The sequence below is a fragment of the Rhinatrema bivittatum genome, chromosome 6 (genome assembly GCF_901001135.1).
Source record: "Rhinatrema bivittatum chromosome 6, aRhiBiv1.1, whole genome shotgun sequence".
NCBI lineage: Eukaryota > Metazoa > Chordata > Amphibia > Gymnophiona > Rhinatrematidae > Rhinatrema > Rhinatrema bivittatum.
In genome coordinates, this window is record NC_042620.1 from 190,896,652 (window position 1) to 190,922,410 (window position 25,759).

Here is a 25,759-nt window from a genome sequence, read left to right on the forward strand (position 1 = left end):
TCAGATGTACATTTGTGCGCACCGGGTAGCGCGCATAAATGTACCCCGCGCGCGCTTCTTTGAAAATCTAACCCTTAGGGCCAGATTTTAAAACTTATGCACGGGCGTGGATTTGTTCACGCAACCCGGCATGAACAAATCTACGCCCGATTTTATAACATGTGCGTGCTGCCGTGCGCATGTTATAAAATCCAGGGTCGGGCGTGCGCAAGGAGGTGCACACTTGTGCACCTTGCGTGCGCTAAGCCCGAGGAGAACCCCGATGGCTTTCCCCATTCCCTCCAAGGCCACTCCGAAATCGGAGCGGCCTTGGAGGGAACTTTTTTTTCGGTCCCCCCCCAGCCCTACCTAAATCCCCCCCCCCTCCTACCTTATTTTATTTCTTATGCCTGCCCGAAGCAGGCATATCTTGCGTGCGCCGACCGAGCCGCACGAAGGAGGCCTCGGGACCCACCCCCGGACCCACCCCTTTTTCGAAGCCCCGGGACATATGTGCGTCCCGGGGCTTGCGCGCGCCGCCGAGCCTATGCAAAATAGGCTTGGCGTGCGCAGGGGCAGATTTTCTCAGGTTATGCCCGTAGCCTTTGAAAATCTGCCCCTTAGTGTACTAAGGTACTGACACAGGTGCTATTTTGTCCCAGGTTGGAATATAAGAAAATTACTCCTAAAGAAATATTTGGAAGCCACGCTATCCCAGTTTGGCATTGTGCTAGAAACATGGGCGTCATCATCAACACAAATCTCTCTAAGAAACCACACATTCAAAATAATGTCAAGAACTCCTTTTTCAAATTGTGAATGCTCTAATGGTTGTGACCTCTACTACAACCACAAGATTTTCGTACCATCCTACAGTCTCCTGTTCTGAACAATCTTGATTACTGCTACATATTATATCTAGATTTAGCAGAAAACACCATCAAAGCTCTGCAGATGACTCAAAATGCAACTGCTCAACTGTTAATCAGTGCCAGGCTACGTGATCATATTATACTTGACCTTTTTTCCCTACACTAGCTTACCAGTTGAGTGGCACATCTGATTTAAAGTGTTGACCTAGTTGTATAGGCTACTCCATGAAAAAAGCAGTACCCTGGTTTAATGCCATCTTGTGAATTACCAGCCAGTATGTCCCTTAATTTCTTCCAATAAAAAATCTTGAGGTTTCTTCTTCAAGGTTTGTGCATCTGTTCGCAGTCAGAGAAAGAGCCTTCTCTATAGCGGGACTGTCCAACTGGAATACTGGAATGCTCTCCTAGACCAGCTTCATTCAATAACTTGCTTAAAAACATTTGAGAAAGCACAAAAGATTTATTTTTTTTCCTGAAGCCCTCAAGGATTACTCCTCTTGATAACTCACTGTTTGGGCTTGCGTCATTACAGGTTTATTTTATGTCTTTTTCTTTGTCATTGATTTAAAGAGTTAATAAAATATGAATATTTTTTATTTTTTTTTTTTTTCTCTTTTTTTATTAAATTATTACTTCGAATACATCGAAAATAACATAAGAAATCCAAGAAAAAAAAAAAACACACAACATAAATTGCATACATTGCATAAATTACAAATAGTTAAGGTTATCTAGCCCACATATTTTTTATTTTTAAAGCGCCTCATACACCCCATGAAGAGTGCGGTATATAAATTTAATTAATTAATAAATAATTATAACTAAATAAAATTGTTTTATAGTTCTGGAAGAATTCAGCTGTAGAAATGGCAAACGACTTGGTATATGTTGGCTGCTCATATTAAAATGATGTTGCTTAGATAAACTGTGTTGAGTACATTTTCAAAGGGGTCGTGCATGTAAAAACGACATACATGTGTATGCAGGACGTTCACATGTATCCTGGATTTTCCAAACAGGTCACAGATCTCTTTGGAGGAACAAGTCTTGTACAGGTTCAGGTTCAACAAGGAAAAATTATTATACTGTACCTACGCCAGTAATTAGAACAGGACTTGCATCATTCCACCAGGAGAGTTTATGCCTTGTCAGTATGCCTCAAGGTCACCATGGCCTTGACCTTTTTTGCCACTGTCACTTTCCAGACAGCTCTAGGGATAATGGCTGGAATAAGCTAGTCAGCCAATTCTATATATATATTGATCAATTCTTGGCTGCATTTCTCAGGAAAATACATTATTATATATCTTTCCCTTGGAGAACACAGCAACAACAAATAAAGACTAACTTTTACCAAACTGTATGCTTCCCCTCAGTTTTGGGGCTAGGGTTAGGTGCTTCAGGCACAAATCTTGCCTCTGCAGCCAAGAGATGCAGTCTAGAATCAGGAGGAACATCTCAAGTGACCCGCTTGCCTCCTTCACCCAGCAGTAGCTGGGTAGCCTCAGTACCCCTGTCCAGAGATCCTGGGGCAGACTGGGGAGCATGCCCTACTGGGGAGGGGTGAAGAAGTGTTGCACATGCAGGCCACCAAGGCCACCGCTGGCTCTGCTGGATGTGGCTGCCGGTGTCTGGCTGGTTGTTAGTTTCAAAATACCATCATATCAGAAAAGATAATGCCGTTGCCATGTAGTCTTAAATTCAATTAGTGAGACCTCATATACAGTGGCGAGCTTTAAATGCAATAGCCCCGCTGAGCCACTATAAGAGATATGCGGTCATTTGATAACTGTAACACCGTCTCTATATTATAATCATTGGTCTCTAAAAGGTAATATTGTACCGACAGCTTATGTCAGTTTACAGGCAGTAAATATTTTGCACTTATCGTAGCGAGGTTTGCAGCTGGGATATCACGCTGGCGTTGGCCCGACACGGCTCGTGTTTCTGTGAACCTTCTTCAGGGGCCGCGCTATGCCAATTGATTCCCGGCACTGCCAACAGGTTCTGCTACTAGGCTGCAGCTATTTTCGGGCAGCAGGAAATAGCTGCAGCCTAGTAGCAGAACCTGTTGGCAGTGCCAGGAATCAATTGGCATAGGGCGGCCCCTGAAGAAGGTTCACAGAAACACGAGCCGTGTCGGGCCAACGCCAGCGTGATATCCCAGCTGCAAACCTCGCTACAATAAGTGCAAAATATTTACTGCCTGTAAACTGACATAAGCTGTCGGTACAATATTACCTTTTAGAGAGACCAATGATTATAATATAGAGACGGTGTTACAGTTATCAAATGACCGCATATCTCTTATAGTGGCTCAGCGGGGCTATTGCATTTAAAGCCCGCCACTGTATATGAGGTCTCACTAATTGAATTTAAGACTACATGGCAACGGCATTATCTTTTCTGATATGATGGTATTTTGAAACTAACATTAAGACTACATCATATTCAAACAGTTTCTTATTATAGGTGTCTGGCTGGTGACGTGGCTGCTGCTGCAGCAGGAGGGGCCAAGCACTCTTCCTCTTCCTCTTCCTTCTCCTTGGAGCTGGTGGTCTCTGTGAACAGAGAGAAAAGTGTGCGACAAGCCATCTGCTGGTATGCTCTAAAGTGTGATGTGTTGCATCTTAAAAACAGAGCGCATAGCATAAATTTAGATATCTCTTTGGTTGTCTGCTAGTGCAGGGTTAAAGTATTTTGTGGGAGGAAACAAACCAGTAGTGGCAAGTATGGTTCCCCCATGTGCGAGAGAGTATTTGGTAAGTTCCTTTGGTGTATAAAGCCTGAGCATCATTTTCCAAGTGTGGATTTTTTGTTACCCTTTCCAGGGGGAGCACGTCTTAACTGTCCCCAGAATTGTAAGTCTTTAAGTTTTAATACCTCCATGGAGACTTTCATTTTGGATATGGGAGTATCATTCCACCTTTCCTAGTCCTTTTGCATTTTTATGCTGATTGCTTTAAATCCTGAGTACCCATTAACTAGGGGATTCATTTATCTTTCTTCTCTCTGACATGGATGGGAAAGGTTTCCTTCATTGAAGAGGAACCTGAAATCATTGGGTTTTTCTAGAGACGGATGATTTTTACCCATCCTGAGGGAAGAAGAGAGGAGTCAGCATGAATGTCATTGAGGTTCAGTTGTATCTATTGGAGATCTTGGGAGAAGAGGAGTTCATTGTGTACCATTCAGGTACTGTGAGGAAACTGAGTGTAAGAAAACTACTGGAAGGTAGGAAATATGAAACTTTGAATTTGGACACTTTGGAAGAAATATTCTGGCTACCAATCTCGTGGGAGGGAAGTTTAAAACTTGCTGTAAACCATGGGGAAGAAGAGACAATTGGCTTTACCATCTTAAACTTTAAACAAGACTTTCGGAAGTCACAAATTTATTTAGAAGCACTTGTAACATTGATACATGAAACAAACAGCTGTAAAGACTATTTTCATCACTTTATAACATCTCAGTAAAAGTAATGTTGGAAACTAAGTCAGCTTCCAGTGTGCTTCTTACTGCACAGTGACTTTAACATTCATCAGTGCTGTCATCATCACTGTTGTATACACTGCTGGGACTTAAGTGTTTCAATGCTAAGGGTCTTGAAAGTTATATCCACCACCACCCCCAACTCAGGGAATCCTGGTTACTAACATATAGGTCTTAAAAAGGAAGTTTACCATCACTGACTATATTTGAGGTATTCTTTCTGGCACTACTAACCCAAAGGCTACATTATAGGAGAAGTGGAGGCAAAGGGAAGTGATCCTATCTGTGGGATACCCATCTGCTGAAGGAGATTACAAAGCCATATATAGGTTCCTTAAGAAATGCTGCCTTTTGAACAGTGGTCATTTAGAGCATGATGCCTAGCTAACGATAGAGGCTTGGAGGTATTCCCAGTGACAGGGAGGTATGTGTTGGAGAATTTCTTGGATTCCAAGCCATCAGTGGCCATGATATTAGCCACAAGACAGTGAGTCCTTGTAGAAAGGGAAGACATTGACAATTCCTGGTAAGGGTATAAAGAGTAGGTTCTAATGCTCTTATTACTTTAGGGTAAATTTTAAAATGCTGTTGCGCAACAATACCAGCAGATACACGCGTGGCCGGGCCGTGCGCATTTTCAAAGTGTAACAGCCACACGCATATCTCCTGGTATGCACAGAAGAGCTGGGTTTGAAAAAAGGGCCAGGCTGGGGGAGGGGCATGGGCAGGGCATGGGTGGGCCCAGACAGTGCCATTAGGCGCCGTCCCGCTGAAGAGCGCGCCGGCAGCCCATGCAACTTACTGCTGCTCCGTAGAGCAGGTAAGTTAAGAAAAAAAAAAAAGGGTAGTTAGGAGGATTTTAGGAGTCAGGGAGGATAGGGGAAAAGACAAGAAGATTAGCTAGGGGGTTAGGAAGTTCCCTCCCAGTCTGCTTTTTTATTGGAGAGGACTAGAAGGGAACTGGGGAAATGCACTATTGCGTCGCCGCACGTTTCTGAGAAAATCCCCCCTCGCTTGCACGCACGAGTTGGCACTCAAGCGCACATGTGCGCACCGATATAAAATCATGCACGCATGTGCACCCGGGTAGCTGATTTTATAACATGCGCACATGATGCATGAGGGATTCTAGCAGTTATTTGCAAAGAATAGGGTCTTGTTGATTGGCAGGGCAATAGCGTGACTACTAATGAAAGCAGGAAATAGACTGACAAGGTTGACATGACCCTGATGGGCATTTAGGAAACTTAACCTCCTGCCTCCTCCTGCCTGGAACGCAATTGGTCAAGCCAATGCCCCTCCTTGTGGCACAGCTTCCCAGACCACCTTCTTGAGGTCTTTGGTCTATATAGAGAAGCAGGAATTAAATGCTTTTAGTTCTGTAGTTCTGGTTTTGTGACCTTCTCATAACTAGGTTATAAATTTCCCCTAAAAAATCTTGAACCTGTTTTCTTGCCTCTGTCTGTCTCTGTGCATCAATATATACTGTTAGGCTTTTACTACCTCTTATCCCCATCCACCTACTCACACCTCCCACCCCCATCATCAACCTACCCATTACCCCTCCCCCCACCCATCTTCCTATTTCTCACCGTATACTTGCCCCATGGGAGTAAAAGGACCTGCGGTAAAGCTCGGCCTGTAGGTCCTGCCAGGCCAGCCACAGTATTTGTATTTGTTCTTTCAGACCCACTAGATAGGAATCAGGCACTTTTCATTCCTTATCACCAGGGACACTAGCCTGGCCACAATCCTGATGGTAAAATGTGGCTGCCTTGCTAGGGTCCATCTTGGAAGAAGCCTGCCCCAGCAGAACCAGAAGTGCACCTGTGTGTAAAAAAAAATAAAAAATTCTTGTACGTGCATATATATGCGCGTGTTATAACTTACACGCATGTGGGGGGAGGAGATACACATATTTTATCATCTTTGCAGATGATAAAATACCATTGCCGATCTCCATGGGCCCATATACATGTATAATGGAGTCGCACGTAGACCTCTGAAAGTTATCCTCTCTGGTGGTGATATCCTGCTGGCAAGTTAATGTAAAATTACAATTGTATTAAACGTTATCGATAATTCAACAGTTAAACCATTAATTTCTTTAGTTTGTGTAATAGAAATTACTAATAGTTGTAGTGCTAAATTAAAAGTGGAGATAAGGCACATACGTGTCTAGTACCTCTGCCTAGAACAAAGAAATCTGAAAAAATATTCACCAGTAATTTAATTTTAGTGGTTCCATGCAGCATATGTTTCACAGGAAATCTCTGAAGGATTTTATGGCATAGAGGCATTATGGGACTCCATGATATTATGGGAAATTCACAGCTTCCAGTGACAAATAGGCCTGCAGATCCACAATTTTCAAATTCTGCAAGTTTCACATGAATCAAACACAGTAATGTCTTTCAAGTATGTACAAGTTTTCTACAGTTCAATTGTAAATGGTCCTTGTTTGCAATTATAACCGTAAAATTAAAAAATCACCAAGGGGCATCTGCAATAAAATTTATGATGCAAATTAAGGCTGTATTTCATGTGCTAAAAATAGCATGTTATGCAATAAAGCCTTAATATGCATATTAAGACAGTCCCCCAACACAGTTCATGGTAAACAATGTGGTATGCTGACCTCCACCTTCTGTTTTCCATGAATATTATAAAGCCAAAAGTCAACACCTACCTCAGACCAAGTGTTAACTTTTTACCAGGTGTATTGCTGCAAAATTTATTAGGGTTAACCATCTGGAAGTGAATGGATAAGTTAGCAGTGGGGATTTCCTCCTCCAGCCTCTCATACAGGCCGATTCAGTAAACCACACGGGAGAGCCGGCGCTCCAAGGTGAGCGCCCGCTCTCCCAACGCGTGCCCAGGCCACTCTCCTGGGCGCGCGATTCAGTATGCAAATGAGGGCCCGCGCTAATTGGTGGAAGCGGCGGCTGTCAGCAGGTTTGACAGCTGACGCTTAATTTTACCGGCGTCAGTTGATGAACCCGCTGACAGCCAAGGGTTCGGAACATGGACGCCGGCAAAATTGAGCGTCCGTATTCCAACCCGCGGGCCGCAGGCAGATTTTTTTTTTTTTTTTTTTTTTTTAATTTTTGGGGCCTCCGATTTAATATCGCTATGATATTAAGTCAGAGGGTGTACAGAAAAGCAGTTTTTTCTGCTTTTCTGTACACTTTCCCGGTGCTGGCCGAAATTAACTCCTGCCTTTTGCATTTCCTGTCTTTAGCCATAGCCAACTAAAGGGTATGAAACCTGTAACTGCTAGCACAAGAGCTTTCTTTAATATCCATTTGAATCCAGATAGCACTGATCATTTTTATAAAGTTATTTTCAAACACCAGCAGCTTTCAGTGGTAAAAAAAAAAAAATTCTTATATATTAAAATGATGGATTAAATATGAATGTGTGTTATTTTATTTTGTAGTGGCCATCCAACACCTGGACATGCAGACCGCATTCAGCAATTACGAAAGGAGTACCATCAGGCAAGGCGTGAAGGCTTTACTCTGTATGAAGAAGATGAAGGGAGAATGAGACCGTCTGACTATGAACAGTATTGGGTAAGTCACAAGCCTCAAACCCAGAAATGTTTTTGGAATTTGTGGGTTAGAGAATAAAATATGTTTTGGTTTTGATTTGAGGGTACTTGACTTCTTGATCAACTGAGCATGAAGAACTTGAGTTTCTAGTTTATGAACAATTTTTGATCCTAATTCATCAAATAAATATGGTCTTACAGTTGTAAACTTTGGACACTGCACCATGCTTTTATGAATTGTAATGCCAGATGCATATACAGTAGTAATACTGTGACTGCTTGTTGTATACTACACTTTGTGTGAAGGTTCAACATTTAACTCTTACAACTGCAGTATGAATATATTACCACACAGAAACATTTTAAGTCTAAAATGTAAATGTGAGAACATTATTTAAAAAAAAAAAAAAGAGCCAATTATGATTACTATATTACATTTTTTTCTGTCATTTAGACTGAATGATGAAATCTCATGATTCCTGTTCTTGTGTCAGTCAGCCATTTTACTACAGCCAACCTTTTTCTGAAAAAAGTCAACCATTATTTCCATCAGAATCTCCTAGGTACTTAAATACCTGCCAAACCATTAAAGACAAATAAGCATAGTTATTCTCCATAAACAGAAAATGGATACAATTGACAGCTTCATGAACAGCCATTTGATGTTCATCATTAGTTAGATTTTATAACTAATATGTAATATGGATATCACACAGTGTTAATTGCATAAAAATAATATACACTTGTTTATACATGGTTATCTTGAAAATATGGCTTGTTTGTGTCTGGAAGACTTAGAGATACGCCTTCTGATGCTTTATTTAGTCTATGTCTAATGATCCCTCAGGGTAGCAGTGCATTTAGGCGATCAATTGCTTTAATCCTTGTCTTGTTTATCTAAATCTTTGCTGATACATAAAATCTAAATTGTAGGCCATCTCCTGGCATGTGTATCATACTTAGAGATCTTAATTTAAAGAAAACAACTAGATGTAAACAAACTTTTAATATCTGATACAGAATAGCCAAGTTTGTCTGTAATTTTGATTAGTTTAAACAAATGCATCTTAACAGGATGGAAGAGGAATACTAGCTGCTACCCTTCTGCACGAGAGGCCATTTCTGTCTAAGAAACAGCTGGGATAAATGGCCTTTAGCTGACAGTGGGACTGGGCAGGATTACTGATAATCTTGCATTGTGAAGGAAGATGATCTCATGAGTCAATTGGGATCCATAAATGTTTAAGTATAAGGTCAAGAATTCCTTTGAAATAGGCTGTTATTCTCTATCATTGTCCTAATTGTATTCAGTTTTTATATTTATTGTATATAGTTTGCTTCTTTCAATCATTGTCTCTATTGCCTAAATTAATTTTTATTAAAAATTGAGTAGTTTAAATGAATTGAAAATATGGAGGAATGTATTTGTTCTGAAAGGCAATGGCAACATTGTTTTTAATAACTCCAACTATGTTATAATTTTTCCAGAGACTTGAAAATAAAAGTAGTAACTAACAAGTTTTATGGTTTCAGTAGGTCATGTTTACTTAAATTGATAGGATTAATTAGATAGGAATGTGCAGTTAGGGTTTAATGTTTACAAATGAGAGAAATCCATAACACACAGTAATGTTTACATAAGAACATAAGACATGCCATACTGAGTTAGACCAGGGGTCCATCAAGCCCAGTATCCTGTTTCCAACAGTGGCCAATCCAGGTCACAAGTACCCAAACATTAGATAGATCACAAGCTACTGTTGCTTATTAATTACCATATTAGCAGTTTATGGATTTAACCTCTAGAAACTTATCCAAACCTTTTTTAAACCCAGTAACACTAACTGCTGTAACCACATCCTCTGGCAATAAATTCCAGAGTTTAACTATGCACTGAGTGAAAAAGAATTTTCTTTCATTTGTTTTAAATGAGCTACTTGCTAACTTCATGGAGTGCCCCCTGGTTCTTCTATTATCTGAGAGAGTAAATAACTGATTTACATTAACTTGTTCAAGTCCTTTCATTATTTTGTAGTCTTCTATCATATCATCCCTCAGTCATCTTTTCTCCAAACTGAACAGCCCTAACTTCTTTAGCCTTTCCTCATAGGGCAGCCATTCCAAGCCCCATATCATTAACTTATTTTCACATTTTCTCTTAGCCTGTGTTATCAATGTCTTACATTTAACTTGCCAATGCTTATGCTTTATCCTATTTTCTTCTGAACGATCCTTCTTCCAATTTTTGAATGAAGATATTTTGGCTAAAATAGCCTCTTTCACCTCATCTTTTAACCATTCCAGTAATCATTTTACCTTCCTTCCACCTTTCTTAATGCATGGAATCCATCTGCTCTGTACTTCTAGGATGGTATTTTTTTAACAATGTCCATGCCTATTGCACAACATTTTACCTTTTGTAGTTGCACCTTTCAGTTTTTTCTTATTTTTCTGATTTTATCAAAGTTTCCCTTTTGAAAGTTTAGCGCTGGAGCTGTGGATTTACATACTGTTTCCCTTCTAGTCATTAATTACAATTTATTTCAGTATATTATAGTTTGTAAAATATTGAGATTTTCTGACAACACATTTTATTTCCAAATCCTTAAAAATGAAAATTTTGATAATTTATTAATAAATCATTTGGTAGTACTTTTGCCTCTTAAGTTGATTAGGCCACTGATTCAATGTCCATAGCATGGGCTTTATACCTAGTGCCAAACACATGGGCTGACACAGTACAGTGCGCTCCGACATAGTGCACTGTTAACCCTCGATTGGACGTGCGTTTTCGACACGCTAACGTTACCTCTTATTCAGTAAGGGGCCGAAAACGCGCTTCCCACCCCCCCGAACCTAATAGCGCCCACAACATGCAAATGCATGTTGATGGCCCTATTAGATATTCCCGCGCGATTCAGAAAGGAAAATGTGCAGCCAAGCCGCACATTTTACTTTCAGAAATTAGCGCCTACCCAAAGGTAGGCGCTAATTTCTTTGGGCACCGGGAAAGTACACCCTCCGACTTAATATCATGGCGATATTAAGTCGGAGGTCCCGAAAGTTACCAAAATAGCTTGACTGAGCGCACAATTTTAAGTGGATGCGCGCAAATGCGCTTCTGCCACATAAGGTAAGAGGAGGGATTTTAAAACACAGTTCGCCCAGGTAAGGAAAAGGACTTCCAAACCCCACTAATTTAATAGCCTCCCTTCTCCCAGTCCTTTTGGAACCGACAAACCAAAAGAGGAGCAGGTCCGGGGGCAGGCTCGAACTGAGCTCCCCTATGAGAATGGGCTGACCCATCCACAGGAAGAGAAAATTAGGGGGTCGACTTTCCCTCTTCTACCAACGATGGGTCAAAATCACGTCGGACAAATGGGTACTAAACGTCATTTGAGAAGGTTACTCTGGAGTTTTGCAGCATCCCTCGGGACAAATTTATGATATCACCCTGCCACTCCCACATCAAGAGACTGGCAGTGGAATCTACTCTGACAAGACTACTCAGCCTGAAGTCTATAACTCCGGTACCTACAACCTAGCAAAATATTTTATTGTTCCCAAGAAAGAGGGATCATTCCGACCCATCTTGGACCTCAAGAACATCAACCGTCATCTGAGGATACTACACTTCCACATGGAGACTCTCCGCTCCGTAACAATGGCAGTACAACCAGGAGAGTTCCTAACCTCCCTGGACCTCTCCAAAGCCTACCGTTACATCCCAGTCCATCAAGAACAGCGTTTTCTACGCTTTGCAGTACTGGGACACCATTACCAGTTCCGAGCGCTACCCTTTGGCCTGGCAACCACCCCGAGAACATTCTCCAAAATTATGATGGTCGTGGCGGCAACAATGAGGAAGGAAGGGATCTTGGTACACCCTTACCTCTCTCAATGCCCAAGTCCCCAGGTTCTTCAGCCGCAGACAAGAGCCACACTCTCAAAGAATCGACGCCCTCGTCCAGACCTGGCCAGAAGAGGACTTACTGTACGCCTTCCCCCAATGGCTGCTACTAGGCAAGATCATCAGCAAGATGGAGCACCACAGGGGATTAGTACTACTAGTGACCCCAGATTGGCCATGATACCCATGGTACGCAGACATGCAAAGACTCCTTGCAGGGAGCCCTCTGTGCCTACCTCCACACAGGGATGTTTCCAGCAGGGCCCAATTCTTCACGAAGATCCATCTCAATTCTCTCTTACGGTCTGGCCCTTGAGAGGACTCGCTTGAAGAAGCACGGTTACTCGAAGGTGGTGATCGCCACCCTGCTCTCTGCGTGGAAGTTCTCAACATCTCTGGCATTCATACGAATCTGGAGGATATTCGAAGCCTGGCGCGAGGACCGCAGGGTATCCCCGGGAACGGCCAAGATTCCCATGATTCTGGAATTTCTACAGGACGGTATGAAGAAAAGGTTGGCACTCAACTCCCTCAGAGTTCAGGTAGCAGCCCTCTCCTGCTTCAGAGTGGAAGTGAACTTAATCCGTCTGTCAGCTCATCTGGACTTGGCCCGTTTCCTAAAAGGGGTTAAGCAACTTCAACGACCCCTAAAGGGGCCGGTCCCCCTATGGAACCTCAATCTGGTATTAGATTTTCTAGTGGGGGCTTCCTTCAGACCACTACGCCTCTTAACATTGAAGGCTATATTCCTGGTGGCAATATGTTCAGCCTGGTGCATCTCCGAGCTACAGGCACTATCCTGTCGGGACCCGTTCCTTAGGTTCACTCCAGGAATGATACAGCTTCGCACCATCCCCTCCTTCCTACCGAAAGTGGTCCCCGAGTTTCATTTTAACCAAGCCATCTCCCTACCATCTCCGGATGAACATAATGACTCGGAAGACTCCCATCTTCTTCACCATCTAAATGTCGGCAGACTCCTGGTACGATACCTGGAACGATCGGAACTGATGCGCAAAATGGATCACTTGTTTATTCTCCACAGCGGGAAGAATCAAGGCGAAGTGGCCTTACAAGCGACCATAGCTCTCTGGATCAAAGAAGTAATCAAGGCAGCCTACATAGAGGCAGGAAAGCCCTTACCCCTGCAGGTGAAGGCTCATTCTACTAGGGCCCAGGCAGTATTTTGGGCAGAAGCCAAACTGCTGTCGCCCGCTGAGATCTGTTGAGCGGAGATGTGGTCCTCCCTACACACCTCCAGGTTCTACCGTCTGGATGTCCAGGCCTGAGAAGATGCAGCCTTCGCAAGGGCATAAATAAGTGGGCCACGGACAGCCTCCCGCCTTGCCTGGGAGTAGCTTTTGTACATCCCGCTGGTCCTGAGTCCACCTGACTACATGCTAGGAAATGGAGAAATTACTTACCTGATAATTTCGTTTTCCTTAGTGTAGACAGATGGACTCATCATCTCACCCATGGCTGCCCAGAAGAAGAAGCGCCAAGGAGGAATCTGAGAAGCAAACCTCGATGCTATACAAATGCGGGTAAGCTAATGCCTATCCCTAGTCCAGGGCACCTGCAATATGACTGGTGTCGGCGTTACGCCGGTTAAGTACACCGGCAATCTCCACTTTAGATCAAGTGTTAATCAAGTTTTTAATCAAGTTGGTTGTAGTTAGCCAATATATATATGTCCACAATGGCTTTTCAAGGACAATACTGAGGAGCTGAGGTCACTACATGGGTCTATCTAGGGTGACGTCAGCTTTGAAATCTGACTCCATTTCCCATCTGCTAGCAGAAGAGCACATAACCCACTGGTCCTGAGTCTATCTGTCTACACTAAGGAAAACAAAATTATCAGGTAAGTAATTTCTCCAATTCGAGGCACCCATACACAAGCCAGGGCTATTTTATAACATGCACACATATGCGCATGCAGAATATAAAATTGCCACGTATCTGGTCATATATATGAATATATATATATATGGTCATATATCTGAATATATATATATATATATATATATATATTCATATATATGAATATATATATATATCTGGTCATATATATATATATATATGGTCATACCCACTTTCAAAAAGAAACTCAAAACCTGGCTCTTCCTCCAAGCATTCCCCCAATCATCCTCATCTCTTACTAACACCCTAACCCGACCACCACCTCTCACCAACACTCCCCCTCAAGACCTACACCCGACACCCACCCCCTCCAAGAAGCTTCAAATCTAAAAAAAAAAAAAAAAAAAACAAAAACCAAAAACTTTGTATATAACCTATGTACATATTAATTGTTCCTCGAACCCCTGTACATATCTTTTCCCCATGTTCTCCATTTTCACCCCTCCCCCCTCCACTTGTCTCGTATATCCCTACCCTTCCCTCACCTACTTATTTTTCTAGTTAATTGCCATGTTACTGCATTTATGTTACAAACTGTTCCTTGTAAAGGCCTCGCCTATATATTATGTGTTATAAGTTATCTGTAAACCGGCACGATGTGCAAACGGTTGTCGGTATATAAAACCAAATAAATAAATAAATAAATAAATATATATATATAGTTCCTTGTAAACCGGTGCGATATGTATTCTTTACAGGAACATCGGTATATAAAAATTAAAAATAAATAAATAAATAAATATATGTTTATGTGTGCCCGCATGCCAGCTTGAAATTTACTGTCCCTATTTAAGTAGAAAAGAATTCCAGAAATTAGGTACTAAGCTGGAAAATGCCATATTCCTGGCCCTTTCAAAATTAATTTCTTTAAAAGAAGGGACCTTCTGCAACTCTTGTTGAGAGGATTGGAGAGAATGAGCAGAACAATAAGAAACCAAATGATTTGCAAGATAACTAGGATTATCTCAGCATTAGGACCTTGAAAGTAGGCAGTCAATTTTTAACTGTATTCATAAAAGACTGGTAACCAATGCAAATGTCAAAGAAGAGGAGTAACATGGTCACAATTTTTCTTACCAAAAATGAACTTGGCATCAGTGTTTGGTATAAGTTGAAATCGATTTATAGAATAAGAAGGAAGTCCATGATAAAGAGAATTACAATAGTCTAGATGATTTAATATAGGAGAATATGGCAAAGTTTTCGATTCCTCTGTTTCCGGAATTGGCTTCAAACAGCAGATGATACGCAGAAAGTAATAACAGTGCTGAGCATATTTTGAAATTTGTGGAGTGAAATTAAGTGCTGAATTGAATTTAAAGCCAAGAGAAGTAACCATATCTTTTATTTGAATCGTAGTGCTTGCCATTTGAGGTGGTGGGATATTTAAAGAGTCTTGATTCCTAGTAAACCACAAGGCTTCATACTTGGGTTTACCTTCAGTTTGGAGGAGTAAAGCCAATTTGCTACTTTGGTAAGCAATCAAGAGACTTGTGGCTAAAACTTGCCATGATTTGTATATCATCTGCAGAGCAGTAACAATTAAAACCTAGACTCTAAATATGAGCAATAAGTAGAACAAAATATCAATTGAATAATGTGGGAGATAAAATGGAGCCCTGAGGGGCTACATAAGAAAGATAATGCAGTTTAAAATAAGTTGTATCCCATTTGACAAGATAGGACTTGTTGGGCAGAAAAGATTGAAACCAGTTAAGTGCAAGATCCTGCAGAACAGTATCATGGAAACCTTTCATCAAAAGATGATAATCTACAGTGACAAAGGCCGCACTAATATCTAAAAAGATTATGAGGACAGCCTTCCCACTGTGTAACTGCAAACTGATGCCATTTAGTAAAGAGACTAGAGCTATTTTAGTACTATGCCCTTTCTGATATCCTGATTGTTTCAGTTACAGTATAAGTATTTTATCTAAGAAGGAAGTAAACTGCAGTAGGACAATTTTCTCTAGTGTTTTTGAAAGTGTAGGAAAATTCGAAATTGAATGATAATTATCATAGGAAGCAGAGTCTATGTTGTGCTTCTTGAGTGTTGGACACTGTTGTAGTTTTAAGTGTGTTAGGGAAGGGGCCTTGTAGGCTATCATTGACTATCTCAGTCAAGTATGGAATTAAACCAAGATCCAGATATTTTATGAACTTTAAAAGAAAAGAGTCAGTGGGAGAGGAAGAAGATTTCATATGTTTTAAAACAAGCTGGCAGAGGAAAGCAAGTTGAAAGAAGCTAGTTTACTAGTAGAAGCTAAGGATTCCTTAGTTGAAGAGACAGTTTCTGTGGGAAAGTATGGGTCAGGGTCTGAATTATATGAATTAAAGGTAGAATGAATAGATTTGATTTTAGTGTGAAAAACTTAAGCAAAAGCCTTCAGCATTATGGAAGAAGAAAAAAAAGAAGAATTAGTTGCAGAATTAAAGAAACTGGAAACTAAATTGAAGAGATAATGAGATCTATTATTAGCTTTATCAAGAGCTTTCCTAAAATAATCCTTTTTAGCTTTCCTAACCTCTGATAAGTAATGTTTAATGCTGTCTTTTAGACAAGCCTCATTTTCAGCAGAGCTGCACTTTCGTCAGTTTCCATTCCAGTTGGCAGTTCTGCTGTTTTAAAGTCCACAAGCTACAGTGAAACCAAACAGCTCTTCCTTAAAAATATGATGAATGGTATATCCAATACACCACCAAACTTAATTCTTCCTTGATGCTGTATTCACTTCTCAAATTGATCTCTTCATCATAACATGACTCATAAACATTCTTAAACCACAGAACATATGAGATGGTCCATATGACACTTCAAATGCAAAGTAAGAAAATCTGAAAATGAATACAATAAATAAAATAATTAACTTCTGCTATCACCTTCACTACCCACTGAGTCATATTACTACAGCAATATCACATACCTTTAATAATCATCGCCGGGATGATTCAAAGGAACACCGCATCAAACAACTAACTGGTGCACCCAAATATCAACAAATCTTATATCAGACTACAAATTCTTAACCACAGAACTCTTCAAATCTACATCTTCACTTCTCAAAAATAGACTTACCTCATTACTCCAGTCATTCAGAACACCACATAATTCGCCACTACCTGGTTCCAAAATGGCCACCAACAGACCAAACAACATGGAGGACGTACCCCGCACATCAACGTGCCTACCTAATATACACATATTCAACCAATAGTTGAAGAGTAACTGCCCCTTGCTGACCTGCATCCAATAGAGTAAACCAAACTACTACCAATCATTTCCATCCCATCACAACAGGACCCAATCCTCAGGGGCATATTTTAAGGAAGAGCTACCTGAGGAACCCCCACGGATTGTTCTTTGGAGTCACCACTAACTATAATTTATCATTTAAATCATTTTGGATTCATGTTGAATGGATATATATTTATATTTCCCCTGAGGAAGCCCTGTTGAGGGTGAAACAAGGATCCTTGTAGGGTCACTACATAGGAAAGGTTATTATACAAAAAGGACATTATAACAGGGTTAATATGTATTACAACATTTTGTAAAAATCTCATGAATGATACATAAGAAAGATATACTGTAAAAGGTGATGGTGATGTTTAAAACAATGTATGAGCGTATGGGTATGTATGTGTTGGTTTGATGAATGGATGGGTTTTATAATGAGATGTGGTGATATGTAATATACAGTATTTTATTATTTAGGGTGCACCTCAGAAAGTTTATATTGATTTTGTATTTTGTTGAATAATAAATGTAATAAATATAATAAACATGATTATAATAGCTATTTGAACCATTGTTGTGGGAATATATTTAAATTATATATTAGACCTCTGTTTATGTATATTATTGCTGTTGATTTCAGAGGGAAACATACTCCTTATAATTACCTGATAAACAGCATTGCCAGTTCAGGTGCAGATGGTAGGCCAGGAAGGGCAACGAAGTGGGCCATTTTAGAGAAATGTCGATTATGACCCAGATAATACAGCAGCCGTTAGAGAGGGAGAGGTCCACCACAAAGTCTGTGGACAAATGGGTCCAAGGTTCCTTGGGGGCTGGCAATGGCTGTAGCAGCTCCCAAGGTTCAAAGGTTTTTGCTGGGCATAGGTCAGACAGGAGTCAACATAGGCCTTGACATCCTTTTGCATCTGGGGACACCAGTAATACTGCTTGTGGAGTGCGAGAGTCCGGGCCCGACCAGGATGACCTGCGTCACGAGAATCGTGGAACCATTCCAAAACCTTTTGGCGGAGTTGGTGTGGAACAACCATCTTTCCTGGAGGGACAGTCATGGTGGTAGCCAGGAGGATTCTCGCCGGGTCAATGATGTACCTAGAGGGATCAGGTGTGTATTCTACCTTGAAAGATCGAGATAGGACAACTGCCCACATATTCTTGGTTGCCGGCCTATATCTCACCTTAAAGTCGAAGCAGGCAAAAAAACAAGGAACACAGGGCTTGACAAGCATTCAAACGTTGAGCATGGCAAAGATGTTCTAAGTTTTTATGGTCAGTGTAAACTGTGATGCGATGGTGTGCTCCTTCCAACCAGTGTCTCCATTCTTTGAGTGCCATCTTTATGGCCAATAATTTCTTTTCCCCGATGCCATAGTTCCGTTTGGCAGGTGAAAACTTCCGAGAGAAGAAGGAACAAGAATGAAGGACCTCTATCTGAGTGTTGACTCATTTACGGCTCTTACTCCCACAGAAGAAGCATCCACCTCAAGAATAAAAGGACATGTGGGATCAGGACGGCAGAGGCAGAGTTCTTAAAGAAAGGCTTGTTTCAGTTTGAGGACGGTGTTGACTGTCTCTGGGGGCCAGTCCTTGGTATTTGCCCCTTTCTTGGTGAGTGCATGAGAGGTGCTGTGATTTGGGAGTAATTGGGAATAAAGTGTCGATAGAAATTTGCATATTCCAAAAATCTTTGCAGGGGATGAAGGCCAGAGGGCTGTGGCCAGTTCTGAATACAGTCTATCTTTTCAGGGTCCATGCAAAAGCCGCGGCTCGAGATTATGTACCCCAAGAAGGGGGTAGACTCTCCTTTCAAAGATGCACTTCTCGAGTCTGGCAATTTATTAGAGCGTAGGCATTGAAGAACTTGCCTGATGTCCCTGCGATGAGAAGAAAGATCTTTGGAAAAAAATGAGAATGTTGTCAAGGTAGACTACAATGCAGACATACAAGAGATCTCTGAAAATCTCCTTCATCATGTTTTGCAATATCCAGGTATTTGTAATGGCCATCTCATGTGTTCATTCGTCACCTGGCTTAATGCAGATAAGGTTGTATGCCCCTCGGAGGTCAAGTTTTGTAAATATCCTGGCTCCTTGAAGACGATCGAGAAATTCATAAATAAGGGGTAAGGGGTAATGTTCCTTCCTTGTTATTGTGTTTAGACCCCTATAGTCTATGCAAGGTCATAATGTACCATCCTTCATTGACACAAAGAGAATCCTGCCCCAGCCAGGGATGTGGATGGTTGAATGAACCCCCTCTTGAGCTTTTCCTTAGCCTTAGTTTGTGGTAGAGACAGAGGGTATATCCGTACCCGAGGCGGGGTAGCGCCTGAAATAAGATTGTTGGCACAATCGAAGGGTCGATGCTCCGGTAAGATCTCCGCTTTCTTCCTAGAAAATACATCCTCAAAATCTGCGTTCTGCAGTGGCAATTCCATGGAGATCATGGCTAGTGAAACAGTAGATAAAGACCGAACTTGACGGAGACAAGAGGTGTGGCAGTGAGGACCCTACTTTGCTTGTTGCAGGGTTCCCCAGTCAAAACTGGGAGAATGAAGCTGCATCCAGGGAAATCCCAGCACGATTGGGAGTTTGGCTTTCTCAATGATGAACAAAGTTATCTCCTCTAAATGTTGGGCACCGGTACAGAGGTATAGTGGGGCAGTTGAAGTGATCCAACCCAGAAGGGATTCCCCTTAGATGGAAGAGATGATTAATGGTGGGTCCCTGGGAACATCAGTAGTTTGACAGTCCACTAGGTCCTTCATTATAAAGTTCCCCCTGGCACCAGAGTCCACTAGTGCTTGGGTGGAGAATACATGATCTCCCAAAGTGATCTCCATGGGAAGAGTAAGATGGGGAGCAGGAACAGTATAGCCTAGGGACATCTCCCCACTAGTTCCTAGGTTCAGCAGTTTTCCTGTTTTACGGGGCATTGTACCAGAAGATGCCCCTTCCCTGCACAGTAAAAACAGAGACCCAGAGTACAGTGACACTGCTTCTCCTCCATCGTGATGTAGCTCTGCCCAAGCTGCATGGGTTCCTCAAGATGGACCAAAGTATGCATTGATGCTGAAGCTGGCATATGAGGATGCGAGAATGACGGGGCCAATAACACCTGCCTGCGCAGTACTCACAATTCCTGAGCTTACTGTTGAAACCGCCGGTCATTCCTCCTGGTACAATCATTGAGGGCGTCTAGGGAGTCAGGCAGTTCTCGGGTGGATACTTCATCTTTAATTCGGGAGGACAATCCTTCTCAAAAAAAAAAAATACTCTGGAGACTGTCTTTCTGCCAATTTAATACTTGGCCATAGTGTGGTTCATGATGGCATAATCCATCAGGGGTCTGGAACCCTGCCGCAGATGCAGCAGATCCAATCCAACCGTGGCCAGACAACCTGGCTTATCAAATACCTGCTTAAAGGCCTTAACAAATTGTTGTAGGTCTTGAAGTAATGCATCTTCACGTTCCCAAAGAGGGGAGGCTCAGCCTAAGGCCTTCTCATCAAGAAGGGAGAGAATGAATGTGGTTTTTATAGTGTCACTGGAAAACTGTGTATGTTGAAGAGAAAAGAGCATGAAGCACTGATTTAAAAATCCACAGCTTTTAGGATCCCTTGCGTACCTGGGTGATACAGGGAGACGTACCTCTGGGGGACCTGCCATGGTTACAGTTGACGCTGAAACCCTGGCGTTTCTCAAGGTGGTGGTAGCGTCAAGCCGGGCGCTTAGCCATTCCATCAAACTTACCAATGCTTCCAGGAATTGTTGCTGCTGCTGAATCTTCTGAGCCAAGCCTGGAATGGCTTGGAGACCTGAGAGCTCTGCTGGATCCATGGTCTCAGCAAACTGTTATGGGTGTGGGCCCTTGAACTGAGACAATGTTGACGCTACCTGCAGGGAGGAGCCCTACAGGTCCTCAGCAGTGGCAGGCAGAACTACCATGCGGAGACCCAACAGGACCTTCACTAATACCAGCCCTCATTCCCCACAGGGTGCCAGGGCTGGCTGGAGTTAGGCACAGGTCTCTGACGATGAAGAATCCTATGGTGAACGGCAACCAAATTCAAAGCATTCTAGGGATCAAGGCTGGCGGCACTCAAGCAAAGTCCAGGAGACGTACCAGGGGTCAAAGCAGGTGATGATCAAGGGAAGTCCAGGAGACGTACCAGGGGTCAAGGCCAAGGAAGCAGTCCAAGAGGAAGCCAAGACAAAAGCTGGGAGACTGGATCGCGGCGTCAGGAACAAGCAACCAGCTACTCCTAGGAATTTGACCTGTTGCTGAGGCGTCTACTGAAGATCTGGCCAGCTCTTAAATAGGAGGGCCTGGATGATATCATCAGAGGGCGCCGCGGGAAGTTTCCCATGCGGGTTCTTTAAATTGGTGAGAGACACACACAAATGAAATGGGCGCTCAATTTGAGCGTCCATTTTTATCCTGCTTCTGGCCGATTTTGCTGAGGTTGCTGGATGCCCATAGCTAAGCACCCCTTGCTATTTTGCGTGTAAATTGTGCATGTACATTGTCAGGCAGATTTTAAATGCCTGGCGCATGTAAATCCCGGGCCTTACACACGCTGGGCGAGTTTTCAAATAGGCCCGGCCATGCGCGTAAACCCCGCTATGCAAATAAGTGCCGGGCCCAGAGAAAGGAGTGGTCCAGGGGGGGCGGGGAAGGGCAGAGCTGGAGGCGGCCGGTACAGCAGAGGAGCAGCAACCTACAAAATTTAAAAAAAAAAAAAAAAAGGTAAGGTAGGTTAGGTTTAGGGGGTGGGGAGGAGAGGGGAAGGAAGGTTAGGCAGGGGGGTTAGGGAAGTTCCCTCCCAGTCTGCTCCTTAATTAGAGTGGACTGGGAGGGAACTGGGAAAGGCCAATCTCCTCGCCATGTATACCTTTATAAAATTAGGCCGCCCTACGTGCGTGGCCCCTGGATTTTATAAGATGTGCGCCCCAGCACACGTATGTTATAAAATCAGCGCATCCATGTGTGCGCACCGGGAAGCGTACGCACATGTACATGTGCGAGCACCTTTTAAAATCTACCCGTGTGTGTACATTGTGCATCCAGAATTTATTATTTTTAAAGCAAGCCCATATACTTTTATTTTTAAACACCACAAGCAGTAAAGTTAAGTGTCACAATGATAATAACTAGGAGGAAAAACAGAGGATCGCATTTTTAAATTTCATATGAGCCCTTGACTCGTGGATTGACTTAATGCCACCTCCGGGACTAGAGTTACATTTACCGCATTAAAAAGTGTGCATTGGGTGCCTAACGATTTTTTGCATCAGGGGTAATAACTAATAGCCTTATCTATATGGAATTTACATCTGATGAGCGCTATCGGCTATGCATTTGTTTGGGAACACGTTTTGGATGCGCTAATCTCCTTATTGCATCAGGTGCTAGGCTAGTGCGTCCAAAATGCATATCCAACCATGTGTAAACCTGTGCTCTAGGCCTGGCACACTTTATTGCAACGGCCACACGGTGTTTTCTTGGAAAAGATCAGCAACGTCATATACAAAGTAGAATAACATATTCTCAACCGAGTATTTAGGATAATAGGCAATGAATATTTAAGATGCATGCATTTATATCTTGTAAGGGTCCTTCCTCTGATATAGACTGTGTTTCCAGAAGCCTTTATGAACAGTATGAAATATAGCTTTCATCATGGGTGGTTTTAGACTTTTCTCCCAAAGCTTTAACAGTCTTGAGACTGCACAACTGTAATTGCACAAAGCAGGTCTGAAAAATCAGAACTAGGGTAAATAGTCTTATTATCCATGGAGTGACGTGGTCACCTTGCATAGATTTGGATATTTTTCTCAGGGATCATGAAAAGTCATTGTTCATGTCCCACAAGTAAAATCAGCATTGAGCAAATGAGCACTATCTTCAGCAGGCCCCCTCCAGTGGAACACGCTCCCCCCAGATCTAAGACTAGAACCCAGTCACCAAGAGTTTAAAAAAAGACTAAAGACCTGGCTTTTCCAACAAGCCTTCCCAGACTCTTAATGCTACTTAGACGGGAGGACTTCCTAAATATTAGGTATCCCCAAATTATGGACACTTCACCAAGTCCTACTATCAGGACTCTGCAACTGTTCAGTCAATCTTTGAGTACAAAAGTTCATCATATTTTTATTGTATTTATACTGTAGCTTTAACATGTTATTATTTCTACATTAAATAGTTAAATTGTATATATTATACTCATATATTTATTTATTACTATGTTAAATTGACATTCGGTTATATTGTTCCATCTGTTCTATGGTTCCATGTAAAGCCCCTTTCTCTTCTGGGCAGTTCATCGTTTTATGTAAACCGGAGTGATTTGTGGTTCTCACAAGAACTTCGGTATATAAAAATTAAAAATAAATAAATATTTCTACCATAGAATTCATTTGTGCATATGGAAAGTCATTAAAAAGGGACAACAAAGGATGTTAACCACTTTGGGGTCATTTTGTAACATTGTGCATAAGTTAGCCAGCAAATACAGTAAGCGCATAATTTGCATCAGTTTTCAATGTGGATTTCCACTCATATGTGTACTTTGAAAACTATTCTACCAAATTTATCTAATCCAAAAAGTATGTGTATAAGTGTAAACCTCTCCCTCACTCCATCCCCAGGAATGACTCTGCTTAGTGTGGATAACCTTACACATGAACAGGACATATGCGCAATGCGTTTACCCACATATTTGATGGGCAATTATTAAAAAGTTTATTTTTGCAGGTAAAACACAGTTTACCTGCGGAAAAGCTTTTGAAAATTACTCTTCATATGTGCATGTACAAACCACCAAGATCGTGTCACAAAAGGATAGAAATATAGATGTCAGGGGGAAAAAAATCCATTCTACTCATTTGTACCTGTCTACTGTGCTGTCTGTGTCTTGCTTGTTTTGTGGTGGTCTCTCCTCCTGCCACTAAGGTCCCTTAATGTCTATCTACTGCATGCTTGAATTCTGCCACTGTTTTATTTCTTGTAACCTCTGCTGGAAGTGTCTTCTAGGTCTTCACCATCCTTTCAGTGAAAATAATTTGTTTTCTCGCATGCCCTTTTGGCTTTCTTCCCTTCAGCTTGTCCTTGAACTTTTCATTCTATGAAAATGCTAGCTTGTAATACATTATTTGATCATGTATTATATGATTATGTATCATTTCCCCTTTCTTTCTCCTAGAGGGTGCTTCTTTAATTCCTTCACTCTGTCTGTGTACATCTTATAGTGCAGACTATGTACCATTTTGGTGGTCGTCTTTTGAATTCTCTTTATCTTGTCAGTGTCCTTTGACAGATATTCCTCCAGCCAATGAGGGTTAATAAGAGTAACCCAAGCATGCCATCTGGGGGGAGTGGATAACTGAATATACAAATGTTGGGATGAAAATCAGAGTATTAAAAAAAAAATGCAGCTCATAGATCCTGTATTGTCAGCCATTGAATAGAATCATTTCGCTCTGGGCAGGTTTTTGAGTGGTATTTATAAAATCAATCGGAACCAGCTATGGTTATCCTATAGGCATGTCCAGTCATGTTGATGGCTCTCCCAAACTTTTTGATGCAGTGCACATTTTAAATTGCAATACACTACTTACTTCTTTAAGCAGTTCTTGATATCCATGTGAATTGGGGGGGGGGGGGGACGACCTTATTGGGTCTTTTTGTTTTATCAATGAAATGGAAAAGAAAATTAGGTCTTACCTTTGATAATTTTCGTTCCTGTAGTACCATGGATCAATCCAGACTCCTGGGTTTTGCCTCCGCACCAGCAGATGGAGACAGAGCAAGATTTGACAGGCTCTGCCATAAATACCAGGGTGTCACCCACAGCCTGCAAAATCTAAAGCATAGCCGTGTCTTATCACCGAGAGCACCCATTGGTCCGTCGTGATTGTGGTCCACTCCTTGTAAAAGAGAGACAATCTGCCCCCTACCCTGGATATGGAGGAATGGACCAGCCGGACATCATTGTGCGGTCTTACCACCTGGGGCCAACTGGGAGGAAGCAGGTCTACCAAAATGCCTTCCTCAAAAGGACTGAGACTGCTGCCCCGAATGCGATCGTCATTGCGCTCCAACGCACCATCACCCCCCCGAGCCGACCCCGAAGTCCCCTCGCCTCCGGGGATGCAGGCTGAGCACAGCCCATCCCTGGAGAGGCGCGCGCCAGCCAAGCCACAGGCCGCACAGGCCGAGCCGCGTGGCATAAGGAATCGGGCCGGCGCAAATTCAAACCAAACACAAAAAAAAATTGAATGATAGGGGGTCGGGAAGACAGAGAATCGCCCGCAGACCGCCACAGCCCAAGCTGAACGATGCGCTACTAATTTTACCTTCTTTTTTTTTTTTTGCGACGCTGTCCAGCTGGGGAGAGTGAGCCGGGCTCCCCGGTATCACCCCGGCTGGGCTGGAAATATCCTGCAGGGTCCTCAACCCTAAGCCTCAGCAGCCTACCGAACCAGGGGGGATGGTCCCCTCAGGACCTGACAACCTCCTGGGAGGCTCAGACCGGCGCTGCTCCCAAAACTGTAAAAACGTTTTCTTTTAACTTTTTTTTTTTTTAAACTTAATTAGACAAAGGAATGAAACAAGCACTGACTAGCTATCTAAACCCTTTTTTTTTTTTTTTTTTTTTAAAATCAGGAAGACTGTGGGCCAAGCACCCGGACCATCTGCTGGAGACAGAGTAATACTGGCAGGCTGTGGGTGGCCCCCTGGTATTTATGACAGATCCTGTCAAATCTTGCTCT

At 42.3% G+C, this 25,759-nt stretch overlaps 1 protein-coding gene across 1 annotated transcript in view; it reads left to right on the forward strand.

The window, feature by feature from the left end:
• Nucleotides 1-25,759, forward strand: part of PARD3B (par-3 family cell polarity regulator beta) — a 2,091,605-nt gene that overhangs the window by 1,761,472 nt on the left and 304,374 nt on the right. Inside the window, 1 exon segment of the mRNA XM_029606318.1 lies at nt 7,783-7,918. Coding sequence (XP_029462178.1) covers nt 7,783-7,918 — 136 coding nt within the window.